We start from the raw sequence: 14,792 nt of genomic DNA on the forward strand, positions 1-14,792 counted from the left end.
GTTATACAACGTGAATACACTCAATCGCCAGTTTATTTGGTCCAGCTAAAACGAATGCAGTCTTAATACTGTAGCCCTGCAATGGATCTTACATTCATGAAGGTTTTTGGTTTTTAGAGAGGTGTTCATCTGCCAAACGAGAAGCTCTCTCAGGTAAAATTGAGATGATAAAGGATTACTACGAGCATTAACATTACTAACAGAGGAACATACTGCGTGTTAACTGCTCTGTTTCGAAGCCAAATACACACAAAAATAAAACACTTGTTGGATTCGTTTCAACCCTGTGCGCCGTTCAGCAGTGTGTTAGCAATGTCATTGTGATTCGGGGGTTTGAAGTGCCGTAAACAGGAAGGGTTGGCACTCTCCAATTCCCTCGCGAGTCCCGCCGCAGGACAAAGAGCAGGTCCTGTGTAAAGGAAAAGAGGCCCTTGAAGGAAAGTTTGCTTATTGTCACTCGCCAGGCCTCATTAGGTGTATGACATATTTTGCTAACGGCGACGGCTGACTGGAGAGCGCTGTTGTTATTAGACATGCAAACACTGGGATGAGATGGGTGCAGAGTGGGGAGAAATAACACGGTAGGCGCAAAGTACAGTTCCAGCTAATTATGCTTTGTTGTAACCACAAAGGGAGGACAGAGTTATCATTTCTGTTTTTTCCTTTTCTTGTTCCTATTACCCAGCTTTAGCTCAACGTTTATTAGGTGGTCTTTGGGTTTCATCTGTTTTGATATGGAAAACACAAGCCAGTATCCTAGCCTTAAAGCAAAACCCTTTTCACCAGACCGGGTTGAACTGAGGAAAATGCAGGTTCTTTTAATACAGTGAAACGATTCTCATGAATTTTAAACCATATACAGCAATGCTTTTCAAATCCTTTTAGACTTATAGTCAACTGATTGCAGTCCAAACATGAATAGACTGTATTTAAATAGCGTCTTTATAGTCTTCTGATCACTGAATGGGCTTTTACACTGCATTCACCAACTGAGAGCTAACCATTCTTACACATTCTTACACCAATGGCACAGCCTTTGGTAATAATAATACATTTTATAATATGTTATAATGATGGAAAAATCACATAATAATTCAGTATTGGCACCCAGTGGGACCCTGAAACAGACATATGGGACTTCTGCTTGACTCTTCGTGAGGAATCACTAATATAACACAAGGCTGTGTTGGAAATGCTTGACATCCGATGGAGTGCTCAGCGGTGTGGCACCGTCTGTTTCTCAGGGACGTGCAGCAGTGCAGAGCGGGGCTCTCTACAGCGTCTTCCTGTGTGTCACTGAGGCCTTAATTCATTCTGCCAAATACAGTAAATACTATGGGCGTGCATCCTGAAGATGCATTTTTAGCAGGCGAGGACAACTCAAGTTGGCCAGCCTGACTGTTGCCATGCAACAATGGGAAACTTGAAAATTAACTCTTTGTGCCGTGCCTTAAAATAGAAATCAGAACAAAGTGTTTGTCGAGCGAGCACATCGTTTCTATTACTTATAAACTGAATGCACACAGCACTGCGAAGCTTCTCTTCATCACAGCAATGTCCTTTTAATGTTAAAACCGGGCCGTACTGTTGTAGCAACCATCTGCTGGTCTCCATGTGGTCAGCTGCTTCATGCATTGTCCCCTTGACTGATTTGTTGTGCATGTTCACTTCAAATTAAGTTTTAAAGCCATTCTCTGAAGCACTGTTTAAAGTTCTTTCAAAGTCATCTATCGTTTAAATCCAGTCCCGAAAAGAAACACATTTGAAGCGAGGTCAGCACTCGAACGGTGCAACAAACGATTATTTTCGTCATCGGTTAACCTGCAGATTAAAAACGTCCATCGCGATTTACATCAAATGCGTTTTTGCCTTGCAGGCAGTTCTTCCTGTGATGATTTAATTGTATCTTTTTTTCCCCTTGTTGTTGCTGCAGGTGACCCTCAGTGATCAACAGATGTGTGACACTGCGGAGAACCATTTGCCTCTCCTAGTGGAGATCTGAGTTCTGGGACACTGAGGTAAGCACACAGGGGCGTCTCAAACTGCCTCATATTTTGTATTTTATTGATATTCACGATCACCGCAAACGGGAACTTCTTGAATGCATTTTCTGTCTCGGTGCTACAAAAATCAATTTCTACATTTACAGTGTAAATACATATGTAAATGTATTTGTTGTTCTTCCTACCTGGATTCTTTATTTAACCTGTTTTTATCAACAACAAACTCCAGGAAAGTTCTAGTGTAATAATTTGTTTTTCCAGTTTAGTACAGATTGGCATCAAGCATGTTATTTATCTATTATCTATTATGTATATAATGTGTGTCTCTACTATAATAAGTCATAACTTAACATACCAGAAACTGCAAATTCAACTTAAATGTGAGCTGTTGCAAATTAAGGTTAATTATTTTTTTTACTTTAGGTTTTATGTGTCTTCTTCATGCAATTGAATCAAAGTTGAGCTCCTACTTTAAGCGTCATGGTGCTCCTGATGTGAAGGGCATCTTTCGTGCTTACACTCTCAGAATTTTATTGCGGTAGTGCATCAGCTGCCACTTTACAGCAGCCTCCTGTTTTCTTAAACATCACGAGAGCTGTGCGATTTTACATTTCTCCTTGGTGAATGTTTGCCATTGCCTGAAAGTCACTTGACTACAGTTCCCATAGTAACTGATAAGCCTGCCCTGCCGATGGAGAATCGCACTTCAGTGAATCTTTGACAGTTTGACAAGCCGGAGAAACTGAATGAGTCAGCCTTTCACGAAGAGCTGAACAAGCTTACTAAATTGAGCCTTTCAGTTCACACACTCAGATTTAGGGAGTGTGCTCGCACAAAAAAAGATTTGACTCGTTTAGATCGTCATCTGCTCTGAGCAGCGAACATGATCTCTGTCTCCGTCAGCCCTGCAGCAAATCGGATATCTTGTTCCTCTAAGCCTGTTTTGTAACATGTTCGGGCTTATGTGCAACATTCAGAGAGCTACGCATCGTTTTCTGTTGGATTTGTTTAAGACGGTAACCTCTAAGCACTGCGGTGAAATCCGCTCCATTATAACTATTACAAGGTACAGTAGGTAGCCCAGGTTTAAACTGTGCTTCTGAATGTTGCATTTACAGTCTTAACGTGATTTTTAAAAGAACAGCCAAAGCTGAGCGTGAGAGGCCAGCAAGTTGTAAATTAAGGTGAAAACCCAAGCCTGGGTGCAAATATGGATATGATTTGTATAGAAAGTAAGTTGGGGATTTACGCGATGTCTTATGACTTGTCTCTTAGAAATATAAAAACAGAAATGAAACAAATTTTAGGGAGTTTTGCCCTCCCTAAAACAATACCTACATTATAGCAGTTCAGATATAAACAACATTTATGACACACTACATTGTAATCTTTGTTGTAGATGTAAAATTGTACTTTTCAAGCCATGAATATGGAAGTAATTGTAGCATTTTATGTTTTCATTTGCATCGTTTACAATCAGCAAAAGTAAGAATTTTGTCTTTCAATGTAAATAACTGTGTGAAACAAAGAGAAATGTAAATTCAGAGAGGCATTAGAGCTTGTGCAAATTTCTTCCTCTGAGCGTGTTTTTGGGTGTATCAAATAAGATGAAACAGGGATGTGTCGACATTCTGGTTTACTGTGGGAGTGCGCATTAAAGACATCTGCACTGTTTGGGACTCGCATAAAAAGGAACAATGTGTTCCAGAGGTTGCTAAATCTGACAAATTCTGTGTATGCATATTCCCAATTTTTGCCCCCACACAGCTTTTTACGCTTTAACATAAGCAGTTTTATGCATCTTAAACATCTGAACTGTCTTCATAATCTCCATGTCCTGAGTTTATTCAGTAACTTGAGTGTGTCAGGAAGTTAATCAGGGACACTGACCCAGATACAGCTGCAATGAGTTTATTTACAACACGCTTGTGTCACATGTCGTGCGCTGTGGGAACACATTTTTGTTGAGCGTCTAAGTTATCTTTTGTCTAGACTGCGACATCTGTGCAGTAAGCAAAATTAACAGCACAAATAACAGGATGTCACCTTGCAAGCATACATGTATTCTTGGATAACAGTATGGCATACAGGTTTATCGGCATCTACATCATAGTCTGTTAATTTGTGACAAGTGAGCATCGCCATCATATCCCCAGAATTGAATAAAAAGCTACGGCCGTGGGATTCGTCTTGAAGCATGCAGACACCAGAATCAGTGCGTTGGCTGCACCTTATGATCATCCAGCAGCAGAGGCTGTTGCGTGAAATGTTAAGTGGGTGATCTTCACACTTTGACATGAGAATATATTGAGTTAGTCCTAATCCTTAATCACATTAACTCAAAACCACAACAAGTTTAAGAACCGCACAGTTTTTTTAAGGGTAACGTCTCAAGAGCCCTTACAGGTCACAAGGTTTTTACAGAGACCAGAAATGTCATTGACGATGACTCATCCTTTTCAAGACATAGAGCATGTCGAGGATTCACATCAGGTTGTCGAAAAGTGTGACTCATTTTTGGTTTTGTTATTGAGGTTCAAGTCTGTGTATCTGAAGGGATTTTGATCTGTAATATTTTGCCCGTTGGGTGTGTGGTTGCTGTTGAAAGGAATTGTTTTTTCAAGTTTTATTGTTCAAAGCAGGTTGTTGTAAACTGTGTGCCCTTGGCTCTCTTAAAGGCTAACAATGGTAGCTGAATCAGGACAGTCTTAAGTGAGGGTTGTCAAATTGTGTGAGAGGAATTTGGAGTTTATGGTAAACTATAACTCTAAAATTACTTGAGCATTATTTTGGCACACTGTGTCTCTCACTGACAGTCTGTATCCAAACTGTCACTGGAGTCTGACTGTTCTCACGTCCTGTGGCTCAGGAGGTAGAGCAGATCGTCAATTAATCACACGGTTGGCGGTCGGTCCCCAGCTCCTCCTGTACATGTGTCGAAGTGTCTTTGAGCAAGGCACAGATGCCCAAGTTGAACTGAGTAAAGCGCTTTGTCCTTTAAGGTAGAAAAACGTCATATAAATGCCGTCAGTTCATGACGCACACTTACTAGGGCACATGCTTCCTTCATAGCAAGCCTTTTAATGGGCTGATTTAATATTTTCCGCGGCGTGAAGTCTGAAGGAGAAATGTCTCTTTTTATTTTGGGCAGTTTGCAGAAGTTAATTTTAGCTGGTGGATACAGAGCGCAAGATCAGGGATAACAGTGTGCCTGTTAGAGAATATGTTGAATAAACTAAAAACTGTCTTTTGTTATCTCATATCTCATCTCTCTCAATGTATTATGAATAAAATGTGGATGTGTGCAACATTTAGGAAAGTCAGATCTCCAGATTTCTGTCGTGGCAAAGTCTAAAAATATTCAGGCAATAATTTCTCATGGTTTTTATGGGATTTGGGATGGGTTTTTTTATGTCATCGCTAGTTAGATCACACTAAACCCACCCTGTGCAGTTTTGTGTCCGTTTCATAAGATTTCATAAGATTTGAACCACCGAGTGAAAACCTGTAAGACTGCCTGTTGTGGTTCATGTTCCCTTATCCGCGGTGACAGATGAGGTCACTGAGGTACCTCCTTATGTAACGCCGGTGTGGTCAACATCATAGCTTCTACACACACCGGTGTTATCCTTCTTTATATGATTTGCTGTCCTGCTTTCACCTTGTACTCTTCCTTTAACTAACTGTTTGCTTTGCTTCCCCCACCCATATCTCCTCTGTGTTCGTCTTTGCACCAGGCAGCCGAGGGGGGGTCTCTGAGGAAGATGCTGGGTTCAGAGCGCAGTGTTGTCGAAGAATGGCTCTCAGAATTCAAGGTAAAGGCTCTCCTCTTCTCTCCTCTCCTCTGTTCTCCATCATGACTCATGTCCATGAAATGTTCTCCTGGAGGTCATATTTGGACGATTCGTGGGTGTAACAACTGTGTTAAAGGAGAATGTGAAATGAAAAGAAATGAAATCAGCAAATTCTTACAATGCAAAGGCAGTTATGACTCATGGTCAGCTCTTACATCAGTGCTGATTGTAGTTTGTTAGGTTCAAGGTCTTTTGAGCTCATAGAACAGACAAAGCACTTTTGATGTAATCTGTGAGACGTGTCTTACATTTGTCAGTATCATCCTGGTTTCACTGGTTTGTGTATGACTGTCAAGTATGAACAAGCTTTACACACGCGAGTACTCATTCAGCTCGCAGTAATCAGAGTTATTTCTATACTGTGAACGTGCTGAAACTGTGCAGGTCTTTAGAGTCGACTTCACTGCTGGAACCCACACATGGTGAAGTGATAATAGTTTCCCTGCCGTTTCATGCTAATTTGTCAGTTCTAATATATAATTAAGCTGCACTTAAGTTGTACTTTTAGCTGACTGTTATACACATTTCCATAACTTGACATTCAGTGAGCTTTGTCTGAAAACCTGTAAAATAGTCCCTGTTAAACAGAAGAAATGGGTGTTTGTGTTTTCCTCTTAAAAGTATCAGGATGTACTTGGTAGTATTACAAATATTGACAGTTCTTCTCAAGAAAAACTAAGTAAATAAAAAGCTCAGGACAGTAACATAGTAGCTCATCAGCTCTTACCAGCCTTAATAGCTGTATATAGTATATAGGAAGGGTTAAATATCGATAGGTAGGGGTAAATTAAGAACACAATCTACTCACTGATGGACTATCGTGTGTCTTGTAGTCGTGAATGTATATAAATGATATTATTGTATAGCAAATTGTAATATTTAACTACCTCTTACAGCGTTATTGACTTTGTCTTCAGGCACTTAAGTAGATTTTCTTGTTTCCTGTTAACAGTAAAATGGTAATGGTTTCCTTCGACATATGCACATTCAATAGAACAAGTGAAGTATTACTGCAAAGTATCTCTTAGCAATCAGGAATTAGCAGTATGCTTTTAAAACACAAAAAAATGTCCACGAAACAGCTTGTGACTGCTCGCAGATGCTCTGTTGGACATCGGAACATCAGGGTAAACATGACAACATACAGGTCAGACTAATGAAAGCTGACCCTAACCTGTTGAGTCTGTTAAAGTGACCTGAAGTGACCACTGTACATTAAGCATTTCAAATAATCTAAACAAGTGCAAAGTGAAGACACGCCATTTATAAGGAATAAGTGTGTTGTCACAAGAGAGAGAGTATGATGAATAGGGAGGGGAATAAAATGGTATGACTCATTGTGTGAGTGGTGCAGACCAGGCACATTGTGTTCTGTCCTCGAAATGACCACACTTAGGGCGTGCTGAGAGGATATCTCTGCCTTCTGTCGTCTTCTGTCATCCGCAGACAAAAACACAGTCTTGACCGTTTTAAGAATTTCACCCCAGGATGTTCTGAGCCTGTCGGCTATCATCGCTCTGTGAGAGTTTATTTTGTGAGTGGAGCCACTTTTACTTAACCTGCCTCATTGATGTGACCGGTCAGTTCTCAACACGTCCTGGGATGGTTTTTATCCAAGCGGCAACCTCCGTGGCTGTGAAATGAACCCAATGTAGTAATGCAGTTCTTCAAATGGCCACTTGAGGCTGGCTACAGAAAGTCACTGTCCAACAAAAAACCCTTTGGTCTCTATAGCTAATTTCCCTGTTCATGACAACTGTACTGAGGGTAAATTTTTATATAACTCACCTGCTCAAATTATATTAAAGCTTAAAATTATGCATAATAAAAAGTGTGCCCGCTTTAATTGACAGGTGAGTGCCTTCACAGGTGGCTTGTTTGAGCACCCAGGTGTCATCCAGCCCGCCTCAGCTCCACCTACCATCCACGTCTTTGCCTATTTTTTTTAGATTAGCCGGGTGTTCGGCAGCAGAGGCAGGACTGTCAAATCCCCTGAGATTCACAATACCTATGTTTTTAATATTAACATGTCACAGTTGGAAAAGCACAGTTTAAATAATACAATCAATAGTTATTTAATAGTTATATTTATTTCATTTAGCTGCTTTTCATGTTGGCTCACCATCGTCAGTGTTATAGAGTAACACGTACGTGTGTGTGTTAGAGTATTTCCAGCATTTCGCAGCCAGCGTAGTTTCCTCTTCATGATAAGAAGGAAGCCGAGGGGAGTTTAAAATCAGAAAGTCTACCACTAGATGACACACACACTAGTCCTTCTAAAAAGAGCAAAATCAAATAGAAGACAAGCTCAAATGCTATAAGGCAAGTTAAACGGTAAACAGAAAAGTTTGAAGCCATGATTTGGAGCTGGAGCAGATGCAACAAAACCAACAAAATTATGAGGGAGATGTCAATCAGTTGCGGATTGTACAGACAGTCTCATCAAACTCCACAAGTGAATACACCTGTATGTATGTATGTAGGGCCTTTGGATTGTAAAGAGCAGTCTCTGAAAGTAATGTTGTGGTTAATATGTTGCTACATTTAAATTCTACTGTAGCTGAGCTGGAAATGTTTGGACAATACTGTGGCAGTTTTGGGTGTTCCCCATTCATGTAATACTGGTGACTGTTCAGGAGGGAAATGGTTGCATAAGTCTTGTGCATCATAACCATGTGAAAAATTGTGCGCAGTTGCTCAGCTAACTTTTCTTTCTCCTCGCCCCAGTCCTTACCAGAAACCCACATCCCCAACTACGCCGGCAGCCTTCATCTAAAGAAGACCCTTGTGCCAGCACTCTACAGAGTCATCCAGGACCCCAACAATGAGGTGATGCACAGGACACACGCACACGTGTCCCAAGTATGGCTGTTTTTAGCTTTTAGGGGAAAGTGTTACTCAGTTGGTAACGAGCAAGAAACACAACTCTGTCTGCGGGCTGCACATGCACACTAAAACACAAGCACAGTGTACTCTTGGAGAGAGTGGCAGTGCCAGCCACACTACCTGTGAGATGGCACACAGTGTTCCTATATACACACACACACAGCGCTCTAAGAGACTGGAACATCTGCTGCCCACACTGGAAAGACTACATGCATAGTCAAAGATGCAAACACAGATACTGTATTAACACAGACTTGGTTTATTATTAGATGTGCTGCAACACACAAGGACGTTGCTGTTTTTCAAATGCGCAGGTGTTTCCTGGTCTAGCAAACCCTCAAACCAATATTTTCACTTTAAAGGACCTAATGACACAATTTATTGAGCAAAGGCCTGAGGCACTCACTGAGACAGGACTTAAATTCACTCTAATGATACAGTTTGTGCCTCCAGTTCTCCAGCGCTTTGAATGGGTGTCAAAAAAAGTGTAAGGTGTTGTTAAGTGTGCTTGACTGTTGCGTGTTCGGGTCTTTTCCTTTTCTTTTTTTTTGCTGGTGACTTCGAGGGCCAAATGTCTTACCAAGTTCATTAATGAGTAGCTCCTCATTTCAGGGTCAGCCACAGTCCACCACACTTACACAGTAGTGCTGTGTGAGCACTTACTTCACTGACCCCCGGACAGTTTAAACACATTGGCTCAGTTAGCTCCCCTGAGACGACATCTGACCAGACTTCCATTGTAGTGATTTATCTCTTGTCTCTGCTCGTACACACCTCCCACTATTGACAAGCAGCAAAACATTCCCTCCATCTGTCCGTCCCACCGTGTTATAGTCATGATGACATTCATTCAGGAAATAAGAGCTGTGAAGCAAAGATACGGTATCTTTGCTCTGTGTATTTCTGCTGTTCAGAAAGGGGAGCTTGGTTTCCTGTACTTATTTTTGGATCTTTCAATCACACCACTGACATATTTTTTTTAATAAAGCAGAGCACTTCACTTCAGATGTTCTCACAGATTTCTTTAACTGATGTTTTTACTTACATATCCTATCATTTGAACCCATCAGACATATTTGAACCCCTTCTTTCCAATCCAGCTACTGGAGCCTGTGTGCCACCAACTGTTCGAGCTGTACCGGAGCTCTGAAGACCGCCTGCGCCGCTTCACCTTGCAGTTCCTGCCTGAGCTGGTGTGGGTATACCTGCGCATCACGGCAAGCAGGGATCGACAAAGCAATGGCTGCATCGAGGCCCTCCTCCTGGGCATCTATAACCTGGTGGGTGTCAACCCTTGTGGGTGTAATGTGGCATGGGGGGGTAAAGGCTAGACCTTATATAAGATATATTGGGATGGGCAAGATATAAGTAGTATATTTGTGTGCTGTTTTGCATCCCCACTTCAGAGTATCCACATGGTTACTAAGAGGGATGCAAAATAGCAACTGCTAGCAAAGTGGCTGCAGAAGAAAAAAGATCATCTTAACTATCCTGATGGACAGTTGTCCGTGTCCCTACAGCATGAGGGATGTTGTCCTGTAACTGACCGTAACTGAGAATCGAAACATTGTTATCACCACTGCCACCGCCTGCAAATTCCTGCAGTTGAACTTTGCTCTTCAAACACATGTTGTCATAATTTGCTAACCAGGACGGTGTGGCAGTTATATTTCACACCCATGGCTAGCAGCTGACAAAGAAAGCTTTGTTTCGTCCCTCATCTCCCTTCGGAACCCATTCCACTCATACGTTAATCACCGGGAGCCCCACTCTCATCCAATGAGGATAATAGTTAACAGAGATTTGTCACTGGCCAATATGGATGAATGTAGGTCGATATTTTTAGAGGAAAGGCTGTACTCTTCTTAGAGTCCTACACACAACACGAAGATAGCTCTGAATGGCTCTGTGTCTGCGGTTTCAAGGATGTGATATGTAAATCACTGGCTATCTTTAAGACCTAATATTAGCGAGGCTGTAAGCCTGTTGACATTAACGACGATCTAGAGGGATAGACCCAGGATAGATTGCATCACCAAGAAACACCCTTGGGGAGATGAGCTAAGAGCAAAAGACATCAATAGAAAGAGCTCCATGTCAACCAGCATGGCTTAATGTATATCCATGAATAATTTATTCCTCTGGCTATACCACTATACACACACACACAGTGTACATGCTCTGAGACCTCTCGCCTATGGTCTCTGCCGACTGAGCTCTGATAAACAGCTTTGCTCTCAGCAGTCACATCAGATATTCAGAGATATACTGCTAGCAAGTGAAGGGCAGGACAAGGCCTGAACCAGGAGTACACTCAGGCAGAATGGGAGATAAAAAGAGATGAAGGCTTTTTGGTGCCACACTCCAAAATGCAGATTATGGATGGGTAGCTGGATAAACTTTCACATTTCACTTGTTTTCTTTGCATTGTTTCACTCACAGTGGCCGCACACAGCCTGGAAATAAAGCTGTGACCACTTTGATCGGCTTATTGAAAAGCACGTTTATCCATATTTAAAGATTTAATGGAAATTTGAAAACATCTGCCATAAATTACACAGGATTAATCCGTTAACAATGCCTGCTACGCTCGCATGTAGTCAAAACAATTGTTCCGATAACTGTTACACACCACTGCGCGTAATTGGTTTACATAGTAAAGTAGGAATAACAAATGTTTTCTGCCAAATGGAAAAATGCCTAGCTCTACATCTTTCTGCGTTCTGCGATTACCATCTTGACTGTGATTGTGACTGTTGCAGATAATCAGCCATCACTTCTCTTAGAAATGGCGCCATTTTTGGGGACGCGTTAATCTTTGCTGTATGTATCACAGTGTGAAATTGGAATTGAGCGACGAGGGCGCTGGCAGTGACATTTAATCTGTCATATAGTCAATAACATGTACCAGCGACGGTGGCACTACACCAGCTCAACAGTGTGAGGGGACAGTGCATTGTGCAGCAGTCCACAGTCCCAGAGAAGTTATGGAGGTGAGCCATTCAAATCAATTTAATGACACAGATCTCTTCTTCTGTCTTTGGTTTTGCAGGAGATCGTCGACAAAGACGGCAACAGCAGGCTCCTCTCCTTCACAATCCCGTCTCTGTCCAAACCATCGATATATCATGAGGTGAGGCTCCTGTCTGTCCCATCAATCAATGTTTTTCACCACAAATCTCTTCTCTCTTCATACGCAACATACTTTCAGTCCTCCTGCCTTTCTTCTCTCCTCTCTTTTTTAAAATCTTTTTTTTGCTGCTTCTGTCTCCTAATTTGCGTTTTAACTTTAACTTTTCATTCCTCTGTCACTCTGTCCTGCTGGCTTTGTGCATTTTATGATCCGACTGCTAAAACAGAACGCAGCATTGACTGTTTGCGTGAGCTCGCATTCATTAGAGAGACGTGCTGACCGAAGATCATTTACGCTGCCAGCTTGTGCTACCCAAAGCAGAGCAAAGCGTGTACAGTATATTGTCATACACTATGACAGCCCTCCGCGGGTGCCTGTGTGCCTGTGTGTGTTAGCGAGTGTCGATGAGACTACAGTGTGTGGCGTGTGCTGAGGGCGATTTATCGCTGTAATTACAAGCTTGAGAGGCTCTTTCCTCCATGCTGAGAGAATGAAGAAAGCGTGGAGGTGGGGTAGTGGTGGTGGTGGAGGGGTTTCGTGTGTGTGAATGCGTGTGCGTGAATCACAACAAGCTTCCATAGTACATCACATGGCCTTATCTCCATGCCTCAAGCATTAACATACACTCCAGTCTCTCTTTTTGAGTTAATCCGTCCTCCCCTCCATCGCCGCTCGGAATCGCCCGAGATACTTGGAACAGAATATCAATTCAATTTAGGGGTGACTTTTGCTCTGCACACCATCAGAATGAAGTGTATTCTCGCTCGGACACTCATTTAGATTCTACTCAGTCATTGTTTCATCATCTGCGGCACTATCTCTTTCCGTACACAATGGCTGTGACAATGTGGATATTTTCTTACCGTGATGAAAAACAACACATCCCTGCGCTTATGCGGTTTACTGCCAATGACATAACAGTTATTGTTGTTGTTAGCTGTCCCCTGTCAGCTTTGTCGAAGGCTATGTCTCTGATTTAACACCAATCAGAGGCAGAGTAAGGTGCGTATTCACAGGATGCTGATGGAGGGGGGAAAAATAATGCGTGTGACAGATCTCAGACACACTGCAATGGAATAACCACACACACAAAAAAAAAACTTGCTGTGATGACAGTAATGAGCTCAACACTGCAGTATTGCAGTCGTGCGGTTATTGTCACAGCCCTATGCTACATGCCGTACCTGTTGCCAGTAGTTTAATAAAATAACAAGAAAATGTAGCAGGTGTTTAAAATACAAAAAGTAAAACAAATAAAATAGCTAAGAAAATCAAATGAAGCTCCAAATGAAGCTGCCCCACGATTTGTGCAGCCGTGATGAAGCTGACATGACAAACACATTTCTTTATAATTGAGGATGTCTGCAGGTTTTTCCACCAGGAAATTGTTCCGGCACCCAGATCCTGACAAGTCTCATCTCATGATCAGTTCAGTTAGCAGATGACAGCCTAAACGACTCATTAAAGGTGTGTCATCTGATGTTCGGAGCAGTACTGTGAGAGTTTGGCAGAGCACCAGTCATAATATCATTCCACTCTAATAAAATGCGAGCGCTAACTGCAGCAGTTTTTCCATCCCAGTTTGTCAATCAACAACTTGAAGGGCACCACATCCTGTTCGCAGCAGCATCCCTGTCAGTTTTACTGGCATGTTTCAAAAGCCAACGTGGTGGCCATGCATTTAATTATCTGTTTTTCTTTTGTGTGTATGTAGCCTTCAAGCCTCGGATCCATGGCATTGACGGAGGGTGCTCTCTGTCAACACGACCTGATCAGAGTGGTGTATAGCGGCCTCCACCCTCAGAGAGAGACCTTCACAGCTCAGAACAGGTACTCCACCAGCTGTTAGCAGAGAGGGAATAACTGGAGATGCAGCAAAAAAAAAGAGATTAAAGTGCAGCAATTTGGAGACATTATGTGAAGTCTAACAGACTAAATGAGTTAACAAAAGGGTGAAACCTTTTGTAGATTTTCTTGGATACAGAGAGATGTCACCACTGAACCACACTGAATCCAACTTTGACCCTTTCGGTGTGATTCTCTCATTTATTCTCTCGCATATCATCCTTCCCAATAAGATGAAAAAGGCCTGGAGAAGAGATGATCAGAGCATAACCCCTCCACTCTCTTCCAGCCTCCTCCTCTGGACCGACCTAGCAGGCCTGAAAGCTTTTTTGGCTCTTACATTTTCTCCGCCACTGTGGATGAATGATAATCTTAGCGCAGTAATGAAGCGATGCTGGCCTCCCGCCAGAAAAAGGGCTCAGAAATGAGCAGAGTTGCACTTTGTTTGCAGTGACACATGCAGACAGACAGACGGACGGACAAGCGTCTGAACTATCAGGGGAACAGCACAGATAAAGACTGGTCATCCCCGTGTGTTGTCCAGAGCAACGTGACCTTCAGCTGTGATGAACACTGCATCGTAAATATACTCAGTGGATTTCAGCCTCGTAGCTTATCTGGAAATCCATTTGTGTGGCCCGGGCCTGAGATAGTGTTTATGAGAGAAAAGTCCAAAACTCCTGAGAGGTGCTAACTCACTCCATCTGATGTGCATCCAAGACATATACCTCCCTGTGTGCACAGATTCAATTACTGCCTTTTACACTTGAGGTTCTCCTCCAGGTTGCCCTCCATCAACACACATGCACCAAATAGGGATGCACAATCTGAAAATTGATCATTTTAAAATGGATAGTTTTGTTGTATCTCACTAGTGATATCCACGATGCTATAACTGTAATGCTTTGTGCAAATCGACGATCAAAACTGCACATTTACTGCTCTAAAGTACCTGCAGACCGTCGAAGAGGTGATCACAAATCACTTTAACTCAAATGTAATGCTTTTGGCTAAACATCTTTGCTGCTGCGGTTTCCCTGCTGACTGTTACTCTGCTGCGTCAAGGGAAAA

At 42.2% G+C, this 14,792-nt stretch overlaps 1 protein-coding gene across 5 annotated transcripts in view; it reads left to right on the forward strand.

Moving 5' to 3' along the window:
* Positions 1-14,792, forward strand: part of LOC104928816 (protein FAM126B) — a 38,314-nt gene that overhangs the window by 13,113 nt on the left and 10,409 nt on the right. For 3 of the 5 annotated variants that reach the window (XM_027290794.1, XM_027290798.1, XM_027290795.1), the window contains 6 exons: positions 1,934-2,018; positions 5,741-5,818; positions 8,585-8,686; positions 9,844-10,023; positions 11,796-11,876; positions 13,591-13,706. In XM_027290794.1, coding sequence (XP_027146595.1) covers positions 5,768-5,818; positions 8,585-8,686; positions 9,844-10,023; positions 11,796-11,876; positions 13,591-13,706 — 530 coding nt within the window. In that variant the 5' untranslated portion in view covers positions 1,934-2,018; positions 5,741-5,767. The remainder of the gene's footprint in view (positions 1-1,933; positions 2,019-5,740; positions 5,819-8,584; positions 8,687-9,843; positions 10,024-11,795; positions 11,877-13,590; positions 13,707-14,792) is intronic. The other 2 variants (XM_027290796.1, XM_027290797.1) reach the window with 1 other exon arrangement.

The sequence above is a fragment of the Larimichthys crocea genome, chromosome XVIII, assembly GCF_000972845.2.
Source record: "Larimichthys crocea isolate SSNF chromosome XVIII, L_crocea_2.0, whole genome shotgun sequence".
Lineage (NCBI taxonomy): Eukaryota > Metazoa > Chordata > Actinopteri > Sciaenidae > Larimichthys > Larimichthys crocea.